The sequence below is a fragment of the Saccoglossus kowalevskii genome, chromosome 18, assembly GCF_978046115.1.
Source record: "Saccoglossus kowalevskii chromosome 18, keSacKowa6.1, whole genome shotgun sequence".
NCBI classification, from domain to species: domain Eukaryota; kingdom Metazoa; phylum Hemichordata; class Enteropneusta; family Harrimaniidae; genus Saccoglossus; species Saccoglossus kowalevskii.
Genome location: NC_140658.1, coordinates 5,974,335 through 6,002,098, shown reverse-complemented (window position 1 = coordinate 6,002,098; position 27,764 = coordinate 5,974,335). Strand labels below are relative to the sequence as shown.

The 27,764-nt window shown below is 34.6% G+C and overlaps 1 protein-coding gene across 3 annotated transcripts in view; it reads right to left on the bottom strand.

The window, feature by feature from the left end:
* Positions 1–12,444: 12,444 nt before the first annotated feature.
* Positions 12,445–27,764, bottom strand: part of LOC100372006 (uncharacterized) — a 100,312-nt gene continuing 84,992 nt past the window's right edge. For all 3 annotated transcript variants that reach the window (XM_006812582.3, XM_085492807.1, XM_078005500.2), the window contains 3 exons: positions 19,873–20,042; positions 15,084–15,407; positions 12,445–14,445 (listed from right to left, as the gene is read on the bottom strand). In XM_006812582.3, the coding sequence (XP_006812645.1) occupies positions 14,300–14,445; positions 15,084–15,407; positions 19,873–20,042 (640 nt within the window). In that variant the 3' untranslated portion in view covers positions 12,445–14,299. The remainder of the gene's footprint in view (positions 14,446–15,083; positions 15,408–19,872; positions 20,043–27,764) is intronic.

Sequence of the window (27,764 nt, the reverse complement as noted above, 5' to 3'; positions counted from 1 at the left end):
AAATTAATGTTATTCTCATCAATAAATGTAGTGTGTGATATTACAAACCATACTCCTGTCAGCGTTTAGTAAGGGGACGCTGACGTCCATTAGTAAGCGACTTAATACTGCAGTTAACGAAGCAAATCAACTATACACTACTTGCCTGTGACGACCGAACAGTTTGCACTTTGACCCTAACCATCCGATATAATTTAGCGCGAATATCAAGTGTTTGACCGAGGAATAAAATCACGGGATTGACAGTCACGTTTAGTCGGTACATCGAAGTATATTTCCAACCACATCCAAATTGTCGATCTTTTTTTTTTTCGTAACGCATGATGTATGTGAGGTTATACTCTAGCTTCTCCATCCACACGGATTTGCCAAGCGGAACTACAAACTATTTCAAAGGAAACAAGGTGGTTGTTTTTCCCGTGGTTTGTAGTTCTATGGACTTACATAGCGAAAACGACATTCGTGTAACGGATTACGCAATAGTAAAATAACATGGCGTGCTATCATAATTACTAGTCATATGATATACTGTGTTGTTTTCAGATAAGGTACACATAGCGTGACGCATCGTAATTTCAAGTGTAGATAGAAGTTCTACTGTGTGATATTGTTGACATACATCGTGTGCGTATGAACATATCTCACGATGTTAACACCAGTTTTATTATTATTATAATTTGCGCATCCCTGGACCAAAGTGATATGAGGGGGTGCCATGGTAACATGCCTCATCACTTCTGTACAATGCATATAAAAGTACACCATTATAATGAATATTCTATTAACGAAAAAGCCGATCGTGGTATATATAGACGGCATGGTTCCCCTTGATGTGCCCGGTGCCCGGCATGGAACGCCACGTTTTTTGATGAAATGTAATTATATTTTTTTTGGAAAGAATACGCGTTGACACGTGCTGACTACTGTCACCGTGGTATTTTGTCAATGTGACTGGTCGTCAAATGCCCGACCAGCTACTATACAAGAGGAGGACGGGGGGTGTAGTTGCAGGAGTGACACAGAATAGAGAAATTGTGACATCATTGAAATGCAAATATTAAAATGATCTATAGAATTAAGCCATGCGGTACCGTCATTGTCAAATTCCGTGTACATTCAGTTAAAACTGTCACGTTTCCGCCATTTTTATCGTCGTATTGGATTCATGCCGGAACGTCACAGCTTGGGGTTGGTTGATGTGAATTCATAGCTTTCTCAAGGTCTCGCATGCGAATTTGCTGGTTTGAAGTTGTTTTCACCGGGGGTAACACACTCAACAAAATGTGAATTTTACCTCATACATGTACACACTTCCTACAACCTATAACATTGACACATCCTGTATTACTTTCACCGACATGCACCCCCCCCCACCACCACCACGAGTCGCGCTTTGACAAAATAAAATACCGTAGCCTACTTGCAATTGTTTTCAAAAGCTTTTAAATTGGCCATCAAAGTTATTCTTTTCGAATTCATAATAAATACCGCGATAATGGAGTTATTGACACTTGTTGAAGACAAGGCAACGCTGCACCAGATGCTGCCAGTGTATGTTTTTTAGTCTGTTTGTAATAAATTACAGCCGATGAATTGACGCTCTCGCTCTCGCCCATACTCGCGTTCTAGTCCACACTCGCGTCAAATTACACATTTCAACGCCAAATTCGTCCTTGTCTGTATTTCGAACGATTTCACATTGGTGACTGAATAGGTAACTTCTCTTCGAATATACATACAAATCACAGTTTTCAACATGCAAGCTGACTAACAACTCTCGGCCAATCCAAAGTATTCCATCACCGATTCACGTCACGGTACATTTTTATTTTGCGAAGTGAAGAGTGAAAACCTAACTACTCATGTCGCTACCCTATTCGTGAGAGTTGAGAGGCAAAAAAAAAAAAAAAAAGAACGAGTTTATTTTCTCTTATCCTGCTGTGAGCTTTGGGTGAATAATCACAAAGGGAGGTGAAACTGTAATCGCCTTATTTCCCAGGTAGTTATAGCATGGCACACCAGTGTGTGTGTGTGCGTACAGGCACAGGTATATAGTCTCTGCATATAAGCCGATTTTACGGCTATTTTTGTTATTGATCGATCTAGTCGAATTTACTAGCTTCGTTGTTTTCTTGATGTACGTGCAGTGTTGGAATATATAATTTCAATCACTGTTTAATTAACTTGTCGTTGAAAACTCTGTTCCTCTCCAGACTAAAACGTTTTACGTAATTGTTCTTAGAAATGACTGTTTCTCCACGTGTTTTTGTTTTGTTTGTTTTTTTCATTCAAATGCTCCCGATAAAGGCAATACAATCCAATTGTTATTTGATCAATATGACATATGAGCAACTGGGTAGTTTGTCACCAAAACCCTGTCATCACCGGCAGATGTCACCAAAACCAAGTCATCACCGACATCGTTTCACTGAGCCAAAGGTGAATCGAGGTCCTGTAGTCAGTCAAACGCAGACCGTGCTGTCATTCTAGCAACATGTGTACCGAAATGTATGATGGGTAAAATATTCGTAGCTGTCATGACTCATACTCACGCAGCACACATGGTATAAATATGTAAATATTGATTTCACAGTAAAACGCTTCACAGTGAATGTTAATATTCAATTCACGCTATTGCCGGGTTCAACCTGTATGATGGTTGAATATTTCTACTAAGCGGCCCTGAACGTGAATAAAATGATGTCAACTGCGCACGCTATTTCGTGTCACTGTTAATTACTTTTGTTAATGAGCTATGATTTGATCAAGTTGAACATATACCGTGTAACCACATGGTTAGTACTCTTGGTCTTACATCCTTATTTCGACCTTCATTCTAGCAGCTGCATTTACATACCATTAACCGACAATGCGAATAAAAAAAGGAGGATCAAACTGGACTACTCTTACCAGCAATAAAAATGGCGGACCCGTCACTGGAAACACAGATGTTATGACGGCACTTTGAAAGATCGCCAATGCTAAAGAACACAGTACGGATCACGTAACGCACCACTGTTTCGATTTAATTGAAGAGAGCTTGAATTTACGGTTGATGCATAATTAGGATTTATCGTAAAATGAAATTACTCGTGTATTTTGAATTGATAGTACGTACCATTATTATGTATAGTGTGTATTTGCATCGAGCAAAATTACTGAAAATATTTTCAACCGTCATTACGAAGGGAATGTCACAAACATGATTCATGTGAACCAAAACCGAATCGAAATCCTTCCGACAATCGCGTGAGATTTGACAATCGGTGAAATCACGCCAGAGTTACGAGATTCACATGTGCGTCGGGTTCGCGCGGAGATTTGCGCGGATATAGAAGGTTTCTTTCATGCTTCGAAAAGAAACCTTCTATATCACCACAGGAAAGTGTACTGTTATAGTAAATTATTATTTCAGACAGCCGAAAATGCACTTGCAGTTTATGACGCTTTCTTTAACGACGGATCCCCGCTGCTTTTAATTCCCAAACCTGTTTCTCAGGAAATCGACGACGTTATCATGAAGCGCAGACAATTAACATTCCGTAGTCGGCGCAACATGGTACGCAGGATGCCATTCAAACGCTTTCTATTTCAAACCAATAAACATACAGAGATGTTTTTAGTGGTTCATAACCGCCACGAAACTTAGTCACTGGTCTTAAATTCAATTAACAAGTTAGCTTTAATATTTAGTACTCGAAACCACATTTACATCTGTCATCACTATGGCAACTCCACAGACAATGGAAAGTATGACATTTTATATTTGTTTCAAAGCGTAATTATGTTTTCTATAATTGTATACTAGTAGTTTTTGTAAGAATACGATAATATTGACTCATTGCACCGTCTGCGACACAGTCACGCGTCAGCTGGAAGATTAATCCGAAATATCGAAGGATTGACGGTAAGTTCATGGCACGGTTGACTGAAGTCATTGAATTCATTAATATTTGCCGTGCCTGGTTTGAATGTTTACTAGAAAAGCACACGTTGCGTTTTATGGTGTACGTAGGTGAGAATGATTGAGTTGTTTCGCCCTTTGAACGCCACATTTTGTTTCCCTCCTTAAAGTTTGATGTATCATTTTGTACATTTTTTATATTTTTCTCAAATAACTTTATTAAACATAATTCCCCATCGGATACAGAATTTGATCATTTTTTGTGTGAAAAGAATATGTAAATAATGTTAGAGGTGCCGTGAAAAGTCGGACGTGAATGTTAAAAAGCGGCACCGGCATAACGACCACCGTGATCCCAGTCCTTGAAATATGCTATTTGGAAATGAGTAATCCCCAATAGTATTAAAAGTTATTCGTACTTAATTCGATATGTATTCACTTCAATTCAATACTGATGTTTGGAACTAGTCACACAAAAACAAACGAGAGGTCCCCCACATTGCACCAATTCACCTTCAAGTTGGATGCAACTTGCCACCGTAATCTCGCCGAGTGCGAGAGCGTCACGAGACTCGTTGGTGCTTCTCAAATGGTGTTCCATTCTATTCGCCATCGTGTTTGCTGTTCAAAATACCATGGTTACATCGATCAGGGAATTGTATTGTAAATGATCACCATTTTGTGTTTTAACGCTATGGAGATAGCATGAAAATTGTGACAATTTCTATAGAAACGAGTTCGGTGCGAACTCATCGCTGTTTCACTCGTTTAATATGTGACAGTTTTAGGCGCGACCATTAGAAACATTCAAAAAATACAACTGGGGAATAATATTTTTATGAAAAATAACACATTTGATACACAAAATAATACAGTATATAATTGTTTAAAAATATAGTTGAAAAAGTAAGTGAAGAAAAAATATTACATCATTACTGCTATTTGATATTGGAAGTTCTACTGTTTGTATGTAATATCAATGAGTACTGTTTTTCCCTTCATTCTCCAAAACCTCACACTACTATAGAATGTAGTGGTATGAGCGAATACGCACGTGCATTGGCTGTCGTACGCACAATCACTGCGCATGCGTATTAGACGAATATGTGTATTTTCAGTTAAAAAAATATATAATCCCATTTGGCTCTAAACATGTCAAATAATAATATTAAAAATACACGTTTTCGCCTTTATTGCACCATTAAGAGAAATTAGATACTTAAATACTGGACAATATTTAACAAAAACGAAATTGAATGATGATGAAATGTATGCAGTTATTGAATCACATGCCAACTTCAGTGTTCACACCGAACTTTACACCGACTATTAGGAAGAAGGTGAAGCTTTGCGGTAGGATATTCGCAGTTGACAGTCTGAGTATCGTCCTCGATAAAAGCTCATTATTGGACACGACGAGTAGTAAAGTTCATAAAATTGAAATGTACACCATGTCATGCATGTTTTGGCAAGTCGCATGATTGTCTGATTGTCAATCCTTTAGTCAATTGAACATTGGTTTTCAATTATTGCTGAAAATGTGGAAATAAGTATGAATACAATTATTATCGACAAAAAACGGTGGCGAAGAAAACGTTTCTCGTTATTTTAAATTCAGAAACCTTACCATGGTAACGAATTTGCCTAAAGACGACGGTATTACGCATGTGCGAACTACTTGCATGAAGTCAATGTTAACTGTTTAAACGAATGTCTCAAGGAATTCCACAGTGTACAAGCAAATGCGTAAGATCTTAACGAGTGATATCAGTTTTGTGTTTGTTGTACCGAGAGGAGAACTGAGTAAAGGCTACAAACACTGTTTGTGGCCATTATCAAGAATGCTCGTTGTTTGGTTATTATCGATGCTGGGCCAAGGCCTTTAGCTTTACAGACGTATTTTACAGATAACATTATGAATATATTTCATAGAACGATAACAACATTTACACAACAAGGCTGACATATTCTGAAGTAATTAACTAGAAATTGTTTTTATAATTTGAGATCAATATGTTTCTGAAAATTACAACCGAAAAAAAAGCATGCAATATGCTTCCAGGTGTCGTCCGTACGTTGCCATCTGAATACGATGCAAATGGGGTCGGGTTCGATCACCTGAGAGTTCAAGTTCCTAATCACATGGTTTGTCATAAAACCACAAAGATTAGTAATGTTGTGGGTGATTTTGATAACTCACATCAATACAAAAAAGAGAGATCGTGCAGGTTATATTTGACAGAGAATTTTAATACAAATGGGAGAGAAGTGCTGTCCCGAAGCACGTGATTCTCATTGACCAATCAGAGTCAGGAAAATGCATGTTGACACTTGTTGAGTCAGCGTTGTAAAAATATGAATAAGAACAACTTGAATTATTTCCGTATGACGATAACTTCATTGTTTGGGATGGCAAAATTGCGATATAGACGTATAGTATACGTCGTGTTCCACTCAATACACAGACATCGCCTAAATTGCAATATTATATTTAGTGTTTTCATATAAGTCAACTTACGTAAATACGTTCAGATGTCACCAGATTACTTTTCCGAAGTGATGTAGTTAAAAATTCGGTTTCATCGCCCATTTTGTCAATTTTAGAACAATTTTATCTTTCATTAGTATATATTTTTCCTTTCAGACTGTAAAGTAATTTATTTTCACTTGGAATTTGTTAAGTTTTGCTATTTTCGCCGAATACCCTATATTTTGCATTCAACTCACCAAAAATAGCGAAATTGAACTTTAAACAAGACACCCAAATTGTCTTTTCAGCAAAAAATATTTCCAGCTAAAACAAAAATATCTTACAGTATTATTAAAAAAAACAGAGATTTTAAAAACTTTGACATATGCATTTTATCGGTGAAAACAATTCTTAAAATAGTAAATTTTCATTTATACATGTAGGCAGTTCAAAATATTATGCATTTAGGATTTCTAATCAGAATCACCAAAAACCGCACTTAATCGAACAGTGATGTATGTGCTATTCAGTATTAAATCTCCTAAAGTTTTAAATCGTCTATCCATAAGGTAAATCCACGATCAAATATGGAGGGCTTAGTTTATCTTCCAATTTAATTTATCGATACTATACTAGTAGGTGGCGAGGTCAGGATTATTATACAGTAGCAACGCATCAGTTGATTCAGAAAAGAACCGTATCCCGGGCAACTGACTTTCGGGTTTGTTCAAAGCGCTAGGTCTGTTGTGTTCAAAATCATCGCATTACCATAGCTACACAGCCTGTGCCTTACTAAAATCAGATCATTATGCGAATTGAAAGTGTTATAATGTTATTTTATTTCAATTTCCAGAAATCTAAACCATCGGGTCGCTGTACTGTGTTGGTGTTGTTTGTTTGAGCAACTCGTTATCGCCACTACCACACGGTGAAACTAGCTCCATGAGACCCGTCGATGAGCGTATCATTTGTTGTTTTACTTTCGGCTATTCTGTTACTATAGTAGCAGCCATCACGACACATGGATACTTATCTCCGCCTTACTGGATGTAAACAACATGTCTTCATAACTAAAACATCCTGGAAATGAACACGTGTGGCACCAGTATGTCCAGTCATCCACTGCGCGATATGAACACAACCAAATCTTGAACGTTCATGACGTACTAGTAAGTATGCGATGACATCATCGTAATTAGAAACGTACTAGTGTCTTCGATCTAAAACTCTCTTCACCTGCATTCGTTTGGCAACCTATCTTATCCCAGAAGTCGGGATTATTACGTCAGTTCACCAAGACAACGAGTGTGGTTTTACTTTCGTTATTGTTAACACATTTCTATATACAATTTGACTGGACCGATTCTGACAGATTCTGCTTTCCAGTGACGTCATTTGCTCCTGTACTCCGAGTAACCTCACCCGACACAGTGTTGAAGGGAATGGGAGTCCGGCATCGCCGCCTGGTAAAATCACGCCGATGTTCCAGGCCTCTGCAGAATGGCCGAGCTGTTTTCAGAAAAAAAAAACATATTTGGAAATTAATAACGCATGCATTCAATTCTACAAATGTTCATTTTCATCCAAAATAGAGGTATTGGACCGCGAGCAATCCAGTGACAGCCTGGTTCGGGGCGTAGCGCCCTCTATATGTTCAATCAGGTAACAACGTGAAGCCTAAAAGTCGGCTTATCATGTTATTATTCCAGGGTTACGTTTTAACAGCCATATTATAAGAAAACAGCGAAATCCCTATAAATAAAACGTTTCTGGTGATTACAGTGAAGACAACTTGTCATTAAAACAGTGTATTTTATTATTCTGATACAAGCATTTTATCATTACCTGTTTTTATTTATTTTATGTTTTTTACTTTTAGCTTTTTGTTAAATGTATTAATGTAACTGCTGTTTTTTTCAGAAACAGGCCACACTGTCCAAAATATAACTTTAGCTGACTACATGTGTACGAATATACAGAACCTTGCTTGCACGACACTTAGCGATGGTTTAACAGATAACGAGAGTAACAGTGTTTATTTCGCTACGCCGCTATTTGAAGACCTCTGCATCCACAGCCTTGGATACCATTCATTACTATGCAAATTCGGTGCGTATTCTGACTGAAATAAAACACACTTATTAAATGGGTTGCAATATTGAATCGTGTCCTGTTCTGTCACATCGGAGTGTATTGGTCTCTGATGTGGCTAAAGAGCGAATTTCGTCGTAACGTTCTCCACTTTATATGAAAGAACATTCAGAACTACACATGAGAAAGGGGGGGGGGGCATGCACGAGCGTGGGAATCATCGCCCAGAGATATTTAAATGTAATACATGCAGACAAAAACAGTACCTGTGTATTTACGTCTGCGTTTGTCAGTATACTAAATATAACACACAGTTTGCATGCACACATAACAGAAACAAAAATGATGATTTAAACTTCCGGTATAAACTAGTACTCGGTATCTCAGCATAATGGTACCCGCGCATTCAAATTTGTCAACACTGCGCACGATATGCGCCAGTTTTTAAAACAGCCCACCAGACTCGTCAGTTTGACTCGTACTGGACTGTACGAGAGAGACGATCTATTCCAGAGAAGAAACATGTGGACTTGAGGGCGTACTTTATTCGAGCAGACTGGTAACTTTTTCTTGGTAGAACATTGTCTGTCATACAGTGGCATACACTACGCATACAGTAGTCAGACACATGTTGAAACATGTGACGTCATACGCTGACACACACCATATTAATAGTTACATGTAATTAGTTAGTCTGACACGTGTTCTTTGCAATGCGTCAAACTTGTATTATTATTTTTTTTAAATGACTCGACATGGAAAAAAAATCCCGACCATTTCCGCTTCATTGGTGAATAAATTATTACTCCATTGCAGATCACGATAACAGAGTGGACATAGCGGGTAAAGCAATCATCCGCGCACACTCATTGAAAATACAATTTAAAGAGGACCAGGTTATGAACAGATACATGTGGGTTGATTTACGTTAGTACTGAACCGTTGTTCTCGTGGGGATGTCGGAATTGAAAAGTAAAAAAAAAATGACCTGCACAAAAATTGTTTCAAATAAATAATAATCATAATGAATAACAAGCACAGTACATTTACATAATGTAATGAACGAGGGTGCACTTTGCAATTTGTCAACAACATAGCAATATGCCTGCCCGGGTTAAAAATAAAAAAAAAAACGACCATCGAGAATTATTTTACTGCAAATAAAAAAAAAAAAAACTGGCGCCTTTTCAGAATCGTGTTTATACATGAATTACACGGCTAACAAAAAGGTAATTCTCATTTATCTCACATTTCATACGAACATGCACCATTCAGAAACTAGTGAAGTATATTTTGACACAGTAGGAGACTTTTGTATGTACCTATTTGATTCAAGTCTGGTATTGTCGAGACGCACACGAATAGAAGCACCGTGTCATAATATCCATCACCAAAACAATTAGTTTTAAATAAAAACTCCACGACTCAAATAGAATGAGTATTTTTTGTATAATTCATATTTTTGATCATGCCATGTCATGTTAATACATGTTACTTGACATGCGCATAATGGTTTCCTGCTGGTGAAATAACCGAACTAGGGTCGGACCATTAGAAACTTTGAGGGCGATGGCAGAAAAACGATGCAAAATATTTTTTCCTTCACTCAGTTTTGTGATTTTATTTCAATGATGAATTCGCAGTATTTTTATTTCCTCTGTGTGTAATATTTTCCCCTAATAAATGGGCGTGCAGATTTTTTGTTTTTGTTTTTAAGGCTATGAGACTTTTTTCCACACAAATTAGACACATATTTTGGGACTTTTTCACATAAATTGCACCCTTGTTTAGATCTCTTTTTCACATAAATTGGACATTCATGAGTAAACGTCTTGAAAACAAATGACCTATCTGAGATTTTATTGGAACGGGAGCACGAATCACAAACAACTGCCAAATCGAATTTCTAAGATCTTTTAATACAGACATTTTAAATGTCTCATTTATCATCTTCATCGTCAGTATGTAGTTCCCCAGTTGTTACATCGAACCGAGTAAAGAGTGAAGTTTCGACACGATTGAAAAAACTGCCATGACGCATGCACCCGAAACTACAACATAGAGGGCGTTATCAACATAACAGTTACAGTATGCACGTGTGTTTGTGTTTGTGTTTGGTGAAATAGCAAGCTCGCCCTCATTTAAATTACTTTAGTTAGGCACTTCAACAACTTCAATGATATATCGCCAGCCAATAAAGTGGAACTTAAAGTGTTACAAGTGCTTGCTACCCCTGCTGTCAACGATTCAATTTCTTCTAGTTAGGGATGAACCATTGTTTATAGTAAGGGTGGCCATTTTAGAGTTAATTTATTATTTGTGGATTTATGATAACTGAATTTTTATTAATCAGCTTTTGCATATCACTGTACTAGGTTTTAGATTTAATTTCTTGTTTGTTTTGCAATAACCATCTTTATGCTCTGCATCATGTTTTTTCAGAAAACATTTTTGTATTAATCTTTTAAATCCTACAGCCACAATTTGAATGCAAAACAGAAAATAACTGAAGGTCATACTATAAAATACTGAATTCTATCTGAAATTAACTTTTGCTAAAACATAAAATTTCACTTTATGAGTTGAATGTAAAATATAGGAAAAAAAGGGATTTTTGCTGGAATTTATTTTAACAGGATGTCCTTAAAGCGAAAATAGCAAAAATTAAATCCAACTGAAAATAAAATCTATTACAGTAAATGCAAATGAACCATAATGGTCACAAAAACTGTATTTGCTCTATTAGTAGTACATGTGTTTACGTAAGGTACAGATGTGCTCCTATTGTTTTATGATTCAATATACATTTTGTACAAGTGCGATTTTTGGTTTATCTGTGGCTTTATTGGAGACACACTTTAGAATCACTTAGAGCAGCTATCAAACTTGTGATATATGTGGTATATATTTTAAAACATCTTTTAACTTCTTAAATGCCACAGTTTTTCTTACCAAACAAACATTTGGTTCAACATTTTGTAAATTGTTTTGTATTTTTCTATTACATGTATTTCTTTTGTTAATATTACCGTACACCAAATTAACATTACCGTTATTTTCTAAACGTTTTGCTATTTTCTTTTTAAACATAGAAAAAATTATGTGACATTTTTTTTTACCAAAAATGACAAAGAATGCATTATAGTTACACATGCAATTCATTGTTCTTGAGCTAGAAATATGTATGAGATTTTCACTTAAATAGTTTGACTTTCAGCAGCCACCATTGATTTATGTCACATGTTTATATAAATCTTTGTGCTAAATTATGTTACAGTACTATTGACACAACAAACCCATTTCTTTCATAATAATAGCAGCTGAAAGCATTCCAGTGTTATTCCAATCGATGAATAGAAACCTTACTTTTCATTTTTTTCAATAATAAAAATGAAAGAAGTATATGACATGTAATTATGTAGGATGTTTCACTCTATGTGATACAAAGTTAGTCAGTCCTAGTGGCACAAATAGTAAATTGATCTATAGACATAAAAAGTTACTTTTTAGTAAGAAACTGTGAAAATATTGGGTCAATGTCATCTATAGTTAAGAATTTGATATTAGGCATTCTAAGGTGAAGTCAGACTTCAGGCTTGATTTGTTACCTGTAGTATCTCAGTCACAATGGCCCATAAAATGACTTTAAGTGTCCCATATGGTTTAATGTCTTATAGTGAATAATGTTTCAGTTGACCTTTCTAGAGGTATACCAGGTTGACTTGTTGATAGCAATTTGTATATTATTACTTACTACTCTATGTACAAAATACTCTAAAATACACTACAGGTGCGAAACCTACGCATGCTGCCCACAGGCACCTGTAGTGTATTTTGTGTGGGACAGGTCAGAATAGTAATGACGCTAATCCATCCCTGCCCCTTCTTAAAAAATTACCACTTTCTTGAACCATTTTAGTTCATAAAGGATAATCAAGAATATTTTAAAAAATGATAAAAGAAAATAACATACACAATATAAAGATAAACAATTGTTTATTTTTCTAAATTTACTTAATTTCTTAAAATTCATGTAAAACTGTACAACGTTCCACATGGGGAACAAACATTAGCAAATATAAACAGTGCAAAAACAACAACTTTTGCTCCTACAAATGCTGAAACAACTGAAGATGAATGAACGTTAATTGGCTATAGAAAATAATAACATTGTCAAGTTTTTGGTTATAAATGTAAAATGTTTATCAGGTTTTGGTCATTTTAATGACAATATTGGTTGTAAGAATTTTAGTAATTTATATCAAACATACCATACCAAGGCCAGTATGCAAATACCGTATTAGCTGCATTAGAAGGGCATCTCAATCAGAAGTACACATGTACATATGAACAGAAAATATTAGTGCATTCTCATTTAGGACAGAATCATAATTTACCATACTTCGTATAGAAGTATGATAGGGGCAATCTTATTACATCACCAAATTGACAGCTGAAAGAAACAACCTAGTGTTCATTTCAACTTGTATACACCAACAATAAGGGACCTTGTGCATTAACCCTTATCCTGCCAGCTCCCTGTACTTTCACATTGACTTGACCAGATAAGGGTCAATTGTATGAAAAATCTAGGGGTAATATGACCAATATATTTTACATGGTCATTATTGAAAATAAGGAGAAGAGAAAAATGCCATTTTGTAAATGAGAGCATTCAATACACTTTTAGTGTCAAGTTTAACACCATATGTAATTTGGAGTTTTTACATGGATTTGTGATAGGCTGAAGAATGTGCGTTCCCTCAAAATGTGACAATTTTTAGCAAACATATGCGCTTTAATTAGAAATAACATGGTAATGTGACATCATTATCAAATGTTCTGTTGAGGAGAAATTACTTGTATCTACAGTATGCAACATTTGTTGCACATACAGTTGCACAGTTTTCAACATGTTGCATTTATCATCAAGACTGTGGTTTTGTGTAAACTACAAGCACCTTGATTAGTTCCTGCAAACATGCATTAAACTTGTGCTTCATTTATTGAACTGTAATGTTGGCATTTTTACCACACACATATGAAGATATGTAAATGAAGGATTAGCTTGGTACAGCACTCTTTGCAAAGGGCAAGCTCAGTACAAAAAAAAAGATATTTTTCACGTCTTCACTTGTGAAACTCATGTAGTATTTCTGATGCAGTTCTCATGATGGTGCTCCAAAAAGATTTTCAATATATTACTAAGAAACATGCAAGCCCCTAACTTTATTAACCCTTAATTTATTATTTAAGTTAAGAGGACACTGCTTCTATGCTGGGTTTAACATCAATATTTCTCTCCATAACTCTATTATTAACCATAGGGTGATCCAGTGCCAATACAATCAGTTTGGCTGCTCAGATTTATATCACTAACTTTTTGAAAGTTGTGAATCACTCACTGCAGATCTGTAGAACCAACTGCGCATATCGGCCATTTTCTCAGGTTTTGACTGTCAAACCCTGACATTTTAACCACCATTTAATCACCTGACATGATAAACACCCTTTCACATACTGAACATGCCTATCAGCAGAAAAGTTATTTTAGGAAACAGTTTGGAAACTTCTTCAAAATCAACATTGGTGCAATGAAGTGATGAAAACATGAGCGAATAAAACTGCATGTACTTTAGAATGACATAATGGTTCTTTGTATTCAGCAAACAAACAGAGCAGAGTTGTGTGTAGGACATGTACATGGATTATACTCATGCACATAGCTGGACGGGACTTCTTTATAACAGGCAGCTTTCAAATTCCTTTCTTCCTATAGAGGATGAATTCTATGACAGAAACATCATCTTGCCTAACAATTTCAGTTAAATTATTTAATCTTGTTTAGCTTGTTTTGTTTGTCTTTTAAGTTTTCTAGTTCGTTCATATCGTATGGTTTCACATTCCAATGCTGACAGTTCAGCAAGTCTCTGTGTAAAGCAAGGAGGTGCACCACTGATTGGATCCTGGTATTTGGCCACTGAAAGAAATCAAATAAATACAAATTAGTTATCTATAGTGAAGACATAATTGTATTATGTATAATAATCAATGTGGTATTACAGTAAACTTAATTAAACTACACCATGTGTGAGCTGGAAATCTACATCTAACACCATAAACTTGCATATATATTATAAATTACACCAAATATCTTGATGAAGCCAACCTTTCATGTTCGTTCTTACAAACCTGTTAATGATCATGTTAGAAAAGCTGCATTTAACCTCAGTTAATTGGGCCAATTAAGGAGTTGGACCCATCAATCAGCATTATTGTAAAATCTATTTCAAATTTAAACCAATATAATTTGCTGTCTTATATCACGTGATGGCTTTACTGACAAACATACGCGACTTCATGTTTGATTTTCTATGAAAACATGTGACTTTGTGTTTACCATGGAAACGCATCAAAGCATGCACCATTGTGTTTGCTTTCAGCAACAGTGAATATGACTTATAGTGGGAATAAATTAACATCGACTGGAAAAGCTGTAAACTTTTTTCTCTTCTATCTCATTACAAGATTGTGTATGGATCAATTTTTTGCTTATATGAACTTCTATTAAAGATGAGTGAATAGAGCAAATACGGTATACAAGAGTGTAAACCTTACTTTTGGATCTGTTCTCTGCAGCCATCGGTGATAACGACGTGGACATTACAGCTCCTTTGCTTTTCGTTCTAGGCGGCGGTGATCGTAATCGAGAATTAAAACAGTCCTTTTGTGAATTACTACTGCCGCCACTGTAACTTAATGAACCTCCTCGCGGAGATGGAGATATTGCAAGTGTTCCCATGGCAACTAGACTATCTGCATTTGTATTGTTCACACGAGAGCTTGACACTGTAGCATCCCGTGGGAAGTAGTTATTTCTACCCGTTGGTCGGAAATAGTTCCTACGAGACATCTCCACTGGCGAGCTTTCATCTCGAAGTACTGCAATAGGAGAAAAATAGCAATTACATAGAGATATCACAGTTCAATATATCCTTTACCCTGTTGTACAGAAAAGTTGAACTCACACTGGAGGATATAAATATTTAGATTGAATTTTTTGTTTTAATCTGAAACATATGTCACATTTCTAGCATGCATAGAACAAATACGGTATTTGCTGCTATGAGGTGTCACGCCAAAGAATTCACAGGGGAAATACCTTATTTATTTTCGTAAAATGCTCCATTTATTTTCATATTATTAATACCTCAATGTAATGAAATAATATGAGTTATAATGTTACAATATTTATTAATTACTAATTAATATAACTCTGCAGTGTATTTATTATAAACCATGACATATCATTATCATCAATTCTTCCTCATTATTTTTATACTAAAGAATGTTAAGTGAAATTACATCATAATCAAAACATTTATTTTCACAATATGTTCACCATTGTCATATTGGCTCTATCAGAAACCCACTTTATATAGATGCACATGGGTGGGATTTACATTGACAAAACTTGCCCTGATCCATTTATACAGACTAAGTATAGAGCAAATATATTAGTCATATTCACTAAATTGGAAATTCATTAAATGTATAGGAAAACAAATGTTTTATTGTGTTTTCATAGAATCTTACTTCAATTTAGCAGATTTCACCGATTACCTACACTATGCCATATTCGAACCATGTAAATAAATATGTTTAAGTATATATACTCCATATACAGTGAATAACACATCTTACATATTATCTTTGTACTTGTGTTACTTTGACCACAGACCTGCATAGCTACCCAGTAATGCCATACATGTAGTTGACTCATATCGATCTGATAGTGGGGGCAAAGTGACAACCATTTTGATGGATGAGATACTCAGATCAAGAAACAACTATTTCACATATTTTTGAAATACAATGTACTCAGGTATTTAAATATGGCAGTGTATCAAAGTTACATGGTATTTGTTGCAGATTCTAAAGTAAATATGAAAACAAATTTATCAAACTAAATTTTGTTAAATGATTGCTTCGCAAAAAATATAACTGTTGATTGACATACTGGATGAATTATATTAATTGTGGATTGGATTTTGAGAAATTAAATATTATATTATGCAAAAATTTACTGATAGTTAAATCATATTTGTAAAACCTAGATTTTAAAACTACTTTATTAAATCAATAACTACCATTAAGTCTTACTGTATTACATGTATATGTATGAGAAATAGCAACAGTTTTCCAGCAACAATACAATCAATGCTTGAGGCATTCGAAATAGGCAGGTTTAAGGCAACTCGGAACAACCAAGGCGGTGGGGGGTTAACACTGACATGCGTTATCACTCCACAATTCAAACCAACAGCAAACTGGTGATGTAAACTCATGCAATGTATATTGAATAATTGACAGTGGTTTTGATGACGTACTCTCTGTACCTGCCATATGCTGAAAGACACCATTGTAAGAAGGCAGTAATGGTGGCAACACCATCCTCTTAAATCCTAGCAGTGTAAAAATAAACAAGCCCTCTTCATAAATTGTATTTTAATTATAAATGATATTTAGAAGAATTAAAACAAAATATGGTATCTCTGAAATTCATTATCAGTTGCACTGTCTGGTTATGGTCTCAAAATATCACAAAAAAAAAGAAAGAATTGAGAATTGAGTTTTTGACGCTATTTTTACTGCCTTCTATATGTTTGACATTCAGCTTTTCCTTAATCACATGGAATAGACTCAGTTAAAATATGACTGGTATTTCCTAGTTAACTTATAGAGGAAAATTTGTATCAAGAATTCGGATTGGTTGTTTATAGTCTATTCTGATGAATGAACCAATCAGAACTCCCATAACATTATCCACAGATAGGAAATATATTAATTCAGACCTGATTTCAAATTCTGATGTTAACCTAGTTCATTACTACCAGACAGCACACTGATCTTAACACACACACTCGCCCTGCGATGTAAAAGTGGCCGATGTTCATATTTGATCAGTGATTGTGGAAAAAATTTGTGTACCGGTACATGAATACGTAAAAATATGTATAGCAGTGATAATCCAAACTTTATTATCTATGCACAAGAAGTTTATAAGTTTAAGTAAGATTTCGAAAGATAGATATTGTTTCTATATTAAAACAATCAATTTGCTGTGCATCCACTAATTTTTTTCACAGGAGGAAATAGGCATCAGCCAATGACCGAATATAAATATCGCCCACTCTTATTATAAATGCTGAGAGTCATGCTGACACATATACATTGACACTAATAAAATATTAGTACAACACGGGCATACTAAGAGTTATTGCATCACATAGTGTTTGATATGGACCCATGCAATACAAGGTTTGCTCAAATCAGCATGATGTATACCCTTAAAGATATGGGCATTGTATTTGCTCTGTGGAAACCACACATGTGTTTATCTGATACAGTAAAATACAGTTAAAGCGAGAGGGTCGTCACCTGCGCATACGCGGGAATTGAGTCCCAAACGACGATGACAACACACGCTAAAAACGCAAAGGCTCATGGGTAGACGCTTGTTTGTAAACAATGACACGCTATGGCCATCTATGGTTAACACATGTGCTGGTGACATCTCCCTTGCTTTAACAAGACCACTACAGCATGTTTATTTGATGCCATAAAGTACAGGTAACATGACTGACAGACAAAATTTGAGCAAAATACTAAACATTTCCCCTTGTATGTGGAGAATCAGTGATGTGATTTTTTTTTTGTCATGATGTTGCCATGCACCCACAAAATTAACTTTCACAAGTATTTTCTGGAAGTGATCATGCCAATCACAAATAATTCATACTAAAAGATGATAATATTGTAAATGCTTCTAATAGGCGAATTGTGAAGGGTATTTTCCCAGAAAGAATTCATTAATCATTCATTAAGCATAGTTATCAGTATTCATGGTAGCATGGAGAAGACATACTGTAAAACATGTTATTTTAGCCAATCTGTAATTCCGCTATTTCAAGATGCAGCTAATTTAACAGAAAGTATATTCTCACAGGGAGATAGTCGACACTTTAGCTAAATTTAGATTCTGTTAATTCATGCCAAATCTGCTAAAATTACATGCAGCTATTTCAACATGTTCTACAGTATACTATGTGTGATATAAGAGAACAAACTGCTCTACTGTATGCCAACTTTGACCCTAAGACATCTCAGACTGTTGCCTTGGTGATGGCTGAAAAGCTTTCAAGTAATAATAGAACCCATCATATGAAAAAAAATCATACAATTCAAAGCATTTTGAATCCAATAACTGATATTGATGTGGTTTTTCATAACCTGATTAAAATCTGATATAGGTAGAGGAACTGGTAACCAGTGTACATGCCCTCTACATTTGCATAATGAAAAAACATAGGCAGCTCCTAGAATTTGTGATTGGTGAGAGTTAATTGTAACACAGGCTGTGATTGGTTGCTGGTCCCATAACATTTAAATGCGATTTGCATAGCTAATTAGATAAAGATGGCAATGAATTGACAGAAATTAACAGAGCCTTTACCTACAATCAGGTTGAGTTTTAGAGACATAGACAAATATACGTTCTAGATATTTTCAATACATAGGAGTATATCTCCCAACAAATATTTAAATTTCCCACAGAAAGATTTATTCATGATATACCCTCACTTTTCACTTACAACCTCTAAATAGATTTGTATTTTATCTCCAGCTAGAGTTTTAGTTAATCACAAGAGATCTGCACTGTTACAATTGTGAACAAGATTTGAAATGCTAAATATTCAGTGTGTCTGATGGTAGGAAAGTGTTTGGATGGATGGCATTGCTTCATCATTAGAGAATAAAATTGAATTGGTTGGAGTATACAAAGTACATATTCCATTTGATGATGTTCTTTTCCTTATCAGAATAAACATTATAGAAATAACAATTTTGGGTCATTACCTAATTCATTGGTAGTATAAACTCTGAAAGCAATTACCGTAAAATCTGTTAAAGCTGCGGTTTGTATTAAAATGGTACAATGCAATGGAAGGGATGCGGCTTCTATTAGAGCACCTACACATATGAGAAATGATGAATTTTTGGTTCTCAATTATTCAAAAAGAATGGGTGCGACATCTATTAGGAAAGCGGCTTCTAATACAGATTTTACGATTGCAACTAAGGAATTATCCATAATTGGTCAGTTATAGTCAAATCTTGATACATTTATTTAGACTTTTCGTAGGCAAGCAGGTAATTTGAACACTGATCTGACAAATCTGGGACAGGTTAACAAACCATAATTTCAACTCCTGTCAACTTCTATGAACTGAGTTGTTTTTGTGAATTTTGAATCAGTGTATATTTCACTGAGATCTGCAAATATATCAAATGCAAATTTTTCTGTAATTATTGTGAATCAAACAAAGTAAGATGTTAGCATCACCTTTAGTATGCCCTGGTGGTTCTGTACTAGTTCTTTTTTCTCTTTCCCTTTCCAATCGTCTTTCAAGATTCCTAAAGTCTTCACTAGATATATGCCTATTGACGTCATTATGTGGAGTATATGATGATAGAAACTCTTGTGTTGAAAATGTAGAATTGGGAGCTGTGGCACTGTAACAGAGCATAATCACTTGTTAGTATGTTATAGTCATTAATTAGGTTAGGGAACTATTATGTCATTGTAGCAAAACAGAATCAGTCACAGCATGTCTGAGACTGACAGATAAATGGTATACAGAGGTAGCAGGGTTAACATTACATGAACGACATACATGTAAACAAGTATGTACATTTGTTGTAAAGCACAGGAATTAGCAATTGACTAAGCAAAAAAATAAATAAATTTGATGGAAAAGAATGAGTTACAAGTTACAAGGTATTTGGTTCATCTATCACTTGCACAAATCTTATAATATCCTATCCTACTAGTCTTAACAGGTGATTTTCAGCAATGAAATTAGGGAAAGAATTATCAAGCAGGAACACATTCACTTTTGCCAATTGAGTTGAAGCATATATACAAGTCAGAATTTTATACATTGAAAGAATCTGTTGACCAACAAGTTGCTCTCTATGATTGGTCTGAATGTAAGGTGTAAAGGGTGGGTAGCCAATCAGGTACAATCTTGCAAGTAGCTTTGCAATTACTCACTCTTGCACCCACACACTGGATTTCCTCAATTTAGAATGGCTGTACCTCTCCAGTGAAATTAACATTAACAAATTGTGGTTTATTTTTAGACATTCATTGGTAGCTACCATTAATTAAGTCAATATTGAGGAAAAACTAAAAGGTTACCCACTCAATAGAAAATTAAAATTTTAGAAAAACTCTTAAATAGATTTTATTGCAAATCAAAGTTCATTCTTTGTATTAGGAAATTGAAGTAACTATAAAAAATAAAGTAATACAATGAATAAATGAAGAATATAAGGACCAAACCAAAATTGTATAAAATATGAATGACACTATGGTAGACATAAAATTCAAAGAATAATTGCACAATTGTATAATTGTAAACAAGTATGTACATTAGTTGTGAGGCACAGGAATTAACAATTGACTAATGGAAACAATCACCCAACAAAATAAATAAATTTGATGGAAAAGAATGAGTTACAAGACATTCGGTTCATCTATCACTTGCACAAATCAATACCCAAGAGGGCTGATTATTAATTTCATTTAAAGAGTTATTAATAGCATAACTCCCCGATCATTACTGTCCATGAGAGAAATTTCCATCTCACCAACAATTTTTAAAAGAAAATGCCTGAATTTGTTTCTTTGAATGTAAGAGTTCTGATACAATCAATAATTTCAAAGTTAATGTAATTGAGTATAAATTGGTGCTTTTTATAAAATGATAAAGACATCTCCTGGGGCACTTAACAGTGAGTAAAGGTCATGAAAAGACTGTGGCAAGACAGCCACCTTTGACATGCTAACAATAAGTACTGCCAATAAAGAATATATTTATTAATTATAGTTTAATATCATATTGACAGATATTCAATTGTATTTTAATTTATCAGAGATTTATGTTTAAAATAAACAAAGTGACTCCAGTAATACTGCTAGCATGCAATGTATGTACAATGTTTTCTATGCAGCTAGAATGAAACAGTTGACATTTTAGATTCTGCTAGCATGCAATGTATGTACAATGTTTTCTATGCAGCTAGAATGAAACAGTTGACATTTTAGATTCTGCTAATCAATTTGACATTCAAACAAATTTGCAAAATTAGCATATATATATATATATCTATAGCAACAACAAAAAATCAAAACCAACAATTTAGATGCTAAATGCAAATCAATAAACAAGAATTAATGTTCATTTTAATTATTGTGCTTATTCAAAACAGTAACTTTGTACATAAAGTTCCAGAGCGGCTTATGTAAAGTCTTAATAATATCCCAGCTACTTTAGTGATGATTTTAACCAAACCTGCATGGGGACAAGTATAGTTGATCTGAGGAATAACAGAGAACTGCCAACTTGGAAAGTTGGTAGCATGAAAAACCGCTCAAATGAACAACAGATATTTCTGTGTAATGTATTACCGCTCGTTGTTATGACTGAGCGAATGGCTTCCTTATTCTAAACATTTAGAAGAACTAATGAAATCATTGGTGAATAGCAACACACATACGTGTACACAGGGAGACAGAGGTCACCTATTATAGCATTTAGTGGTAGCCAAGAGACTGGATTCCATGTGACATATATTCGGTTAATACAAGTCTTCGGTTCTCATGACTGTTTTGAACTTATGTAGGGGTCAGTGTGTCCATGTGATAGTTAGAATAAATGGGAGGTCAGCTGTTGTAAATACAGGTGGTCTATGTCTTGGTTTAGTTTATATTTTATGTCTGATTGACATTTATATTATATTTTATTTACACTCATTCTTGCAAAAGTCATAGAAATATTGCCAAAATTAATATTGTGAATTCATTATCGCAGAATGACAATCACTCGAATCTTGCCAAATAACAAATTCTGTGAGAGATGTTGAGTGATTTGAATTGCTAGTAGATGCCATGCTACAATAAATGGTATTTTGAATGCTGTGTGGTTTTACTAGGCACTGTATTACATGTATAAGGAATGTGAATTTTATGAATGTCATTTTCAGACTGGATATTTAAGATGGACACTACAGACAGGTTGTGTAAAAGCTAGAGAAACACAGTAAATATGCATGTTTTATACTGAATCTTATACACAATTGTATTTTTTATTTTTGTTTTATTGATATATACTGATAGAAATGTGCATATTTTATGCACTCAAGTTACGGTATTATTATTACTGCATGAACAACAACACATAAAAAGGAGTAAACTGAGCATTATCTGTGATGAAACAGATCCCGAGTAGAGTTGAACAGTGGAAAAACTCTGATGGACCACAAACAAATACATCTAAGGTATACGAATGAACCTTCTATCATCAGCTTATGTAGAAAACAACAACACATACTTAATATATATTTAAATGCACACCGATGAAAGAAAGTGTTACTATTCAATATGGGCAATAAAACAACACAGTGCATTTTAAAAAACAATCAATATTATTTCCAGCATGCAGACAAACTGCTGCAGCTGCTATGGCAACAGCAGAATTTATATTCCCCCAAATAATCACTGACAATAAGAATCAACTATTTTATCGGTATCTGCAAAGAAAATGGCCTAGTGCATGTAATTGTGAAGCTGACCCAAATAAATATATTGTCAGTGGAAGCAACCAAACTAATTTAGTGTGAAGGTAATGTTATAGAATAGGACAGCTACATTGTCAATTCTCTATAGAAAGGGCAGCTAAATTAATGTAGTGCTTTTTTGTTGACTCAACATTGATGCATGATGTTGACTTAATAGAAATATTGCCACTGTGGACATGTTGGGAGTGAATGGGGAAAAGAGACGTTGTTGATAGGTGATCGGATCAAATACAGATCAACAAACATCCCTATGTTACTGAGTCAATAATTTGCAGTCTATCTACGACTTATTAGTTTGGAGAGAACTCAAACATACCTTCCCATAGCAGCCATGATGTTCAAAATGTCCGACTTTAGAATAAATTATAATAATTATTATACAAGGGTATAATAAATATTTTGTCAGTGTAAACTATTTTACATATTATAGTTTTATTAATATTGTTCATCATTGTATTATTAAACACAATATCAGACGGCACCCCCAAACCACACAATACATTTAAGGGCGTATAAACCTGACTGTCATTTGTATTATGAATAGAGTAAAAGCCGACAGCAGATCTTACATGTACTATAGTACCACAACTAATACTTATAAGACCCTGCAAACAGTAAAGTGCATGGCGATACAAAGTAAATCCATTAAGATTGACTGACATACCTTCTATCCTGGTTATTATTAGTCTGCGGATGACTGTAGTAAAATTTTAAAAAGCGCACAGGGCTTGTGACAGGATACATTTCCACCAGTAGGCAGATGATTATATACACACAAACACTGACTGTTTAGTTAAAATGAGTGGCAAGGTATCGGCAAATAAATCCATATAATAGAAGGCATTCGGAATCTATATAATAGAATGTGGCACTCTGACAATGCAACTGACTAGACTCAAAACATCCTAATAAATGGACATTTAAAAAGCTGCCTTTCATCAACCAAGTTTTTTTTTCACCATCTCCGAGCCATGAACTGTTTGTTGACAGTGTGTTATCCAGTCACTATAGACCACAAAAAGGGAACTTTTTTAATCCTGTTCTTCGCCCTGTCAGGCTAAGTATGGAATGTTCCACATCAAGCACATATGGGATGTGGTCAGCACATTCCATTTCAAAAGGGGGGGGGCAATTAGTATAAAATCAATAGAACACAATACATCAGCAAATTACTTTATATATCATTATATTCAGGGATCACAAGAAATAAAAAAGACTTCAAGCTGTTTATGTTGTCTGGTTCTTTACAACCAACAATTGAGAGACACACAAGGAAGGAACCATTCTGAGTTGAAAGTTGAACTGAACAATTCTTATCCTTGAATGCACAAGGCTGCTGAAGTTCAATGTTCTTATTTTTAAATGCAAGTATAATTCATCAAATGGATATATAATAACACTTACTAAACATATTAACTAGATCAAATTAAATAATTTTCAACAAAGCTTCACAAAGGCGCCAGGTGGTAATCTACGCTCAGTCAATAACGTGACGAAATACAAAATAATGAAACACACTGCACTTTTACCGTAATGAAAACATAAGAAAATTACATGACTCTTTTTTTTTGGTATTACAAAAACAGAATTTGTAATTTCATCAATATTGCACTTTGATCAATTGTAATAATAATAATTAAATTTGCTCTACATATATTAAGCATGCACTCCTGGGAATGGTAAGGTTTGACTGTGGTCAAAAATGACAAAGCCTATACTAGTACAGTTTTTTTAATAAAGGCAATTTTCAAGCCTCTTAGTAGATGTGCTCTTAGCAGTAAAACAAATATAATATCCACATTTATTTCTAGATGTGCGTGTGGAGGTTTTTTATCTATTATCTTGCCTGTCAGTTTAAAACTTGTGCCTAAATCAATTTTGTTTTGCAATTTTGAGTACCAGTGAAGTGCACCACACATATGGTGGAATGGGAAATGTTTTTTTCTGTTTTCAGAAGATGTTTGGTCAATCCAAATTAATCTTTAATACATGTATTTAAAAGCATTATTTAATAGATTTTCTTGTTGATAATTACAGCCACAACTTAGCATCATTTTTCAGTTTACCTTTGGGAGTCTAAAATGACAATATTTATGAGACTAATAGACCCCTAACATGTAACACTAGTTACACAATTAATATGCAAAAAATATTGTGGCTATTATTTTGCAGAATGCAGTAGCTAAACGAATATTATCAGCAAACATTTGTTTTATAACAATCCTCTACAAATGAGTTTTCATATCAAGGAATATCTGTTAGTCATTTCATAATACAAAGAACAGCAATAATAAATCATAGAGGGACAGCTAATATACAGAATATACAGAAAATTAGTAAGTTAAGGTTTTCAAGCAATTATTATTTTTGACCAAGAGGTCAAAGAAGTGAAATTTAAATGAAAAGTAATCACAAACTTTGTTGCAAAACAGCAGATTTCACTGGTTATCCTATACTATAAAAGAATTTATTTTCGCTGATAGGATGAATACTTTGTTCCCGGTATTTTACATTCAACTCATCAAAAATTAGTGAAAATAAATGTCAAACAAAACAGTCGAAATATTTGTTCAACAAAAATTAACTGCAGCAAAATAAAGTATTTTACATTGGTTCATGCATACCGAAGAAGGCACAAGTCTGCTTGAAAATAGGCTTTACTTTTCTATCATGGCGTTTTGTTTTTTATGATTATGAAAAGTTGAGCCAAAATAAATATTGTTTGAGTGAAAATATTAAAGAGTGAATGTTATTCAAATTCCTGTAAATCAGTGAATTTTATAAGCATTATGATACAAGACGTATAAAGTATGATACAATGTAGGGACGCTTTAATGCAACACATAAAATACTCTCCGAGACACCAGGGTCTAGTATCCTAGTTTTTCATAAAATGTTATTGCTACATACTGTACTGATAGAAATTTGTATTTCTAAAAATGCAATAAACTGTATTATTATACATTGTCACCGTAACGCCATAAGTCATCCTAGGAAATACAAACAATTACGTGCGTGAGCGTCCTCTAATAATAAAAACAAACATGGCAGCCCCCAAGGTTTGACTGGACCCCACACAAAGAAGTTTGATAAATCTGTTCTAAACTTTCTGGATTTCAGCATACTCATGACGTATCTTTGGGAGGAAAAGATAGTATAATAAGTATAATAATAATGTTATTATGAGGATACCGCAAACTATGCACTCAGACTGTATGCTGTTGCATCGACCTACATTGTGCGTTAGTCGATAGTCCTATTGTACTGTCTTTTCGGTATCCTCATAATAATCCTCATATTATACTATATTAAATTACCCCAGAAAACAGAAGACACAAGTAAATTCTTCAACACATACCATATAGGAACACGTAGATAGAGGCACAATTGAGCCAAAAACATTGTTTTGGTGGATTTTAAGTTTACCCATGAACTCACTCACACTGAACTACTTATGCTAACTATTTTTTTTAACAGGTCATTTACTTTTACAGCAAATACAGTAGCTGTAAAGAGAAATATATTATTGGGTTGCTGTTTACATTCCATCATCATTACTCTTGTTGACAACTGTGTACTACATACTGGTATACTTACACCGATTCATATCGCATATTTATCACATTTACACATAGAAAAAAAAATACACATGTTCAAATACAACAACTGTTAAGATAATAACTCAAATATACACAATGATGGTCAATTTTGATAGCAGCCTTCCACAAAAAAACATGCATATAAACAACATGCAGTATATTGAAGTAAATGCCAGAGGAGTTCATCTTCTCGTTTAAAACGTTTTATGTCAACTAGTGTAGTAAGTGGATAGCATCTTATGTGAAACAATAATTGATAAGCAAATCAAATGGAATATCAATTTGAGCAGAGCAAATCATTGGGAGTACAGGCAGACTAGAAAGCAGCTGGGGTAAACAAGAGTATAACATTTGGTGGGTGGGATTACACACACAGTATATGGATTGAGGGTAGGGTAGGATGTGATGCACACATCACCTACATCGGCATAGCTTGGATCATACTGAAGACCAAGTTCAAGTCCACCATACTAAGCTTGTCATACATCTGACTTGTGCCACCTTAGTGTTTGCCCACTATTAACACAACAACAAGCTGTAACTAAGCTAAACAGCACAGGTGGTTTAGTGTGGTTACTAAGGAAATGACATCAGGGCAGGTTATGCCGCAAAAAGTCATATGTCAAACCAATACATGTCATTAACATTTGATTGGATATTCAAAATAAATTTCATGACGTTTTTATGGCGGGCTGATGTACGTAGTGGATTCGTGCAACGTGAACAGAGGGTAAAAACACCATAACTAAAAGGGATTTTATGGTGCGACCCATAAATCACAACATAAAGGGCCTATAGATTAGGCTTAACCATATAGGTATATAGGTGCTCTCTAGGCCAGTACTCAACAATAGCACATATACCAAGCTTGTTTAGAAGGCACTGCCAATATTCTCAGTAACCTACAGCATGTGACTTCCCCAAATCCCTCAAAACTACCCTACCAATTCAAATAAAAATAACCTAACAAATGTATTGAGCAAGGAAATAAAAG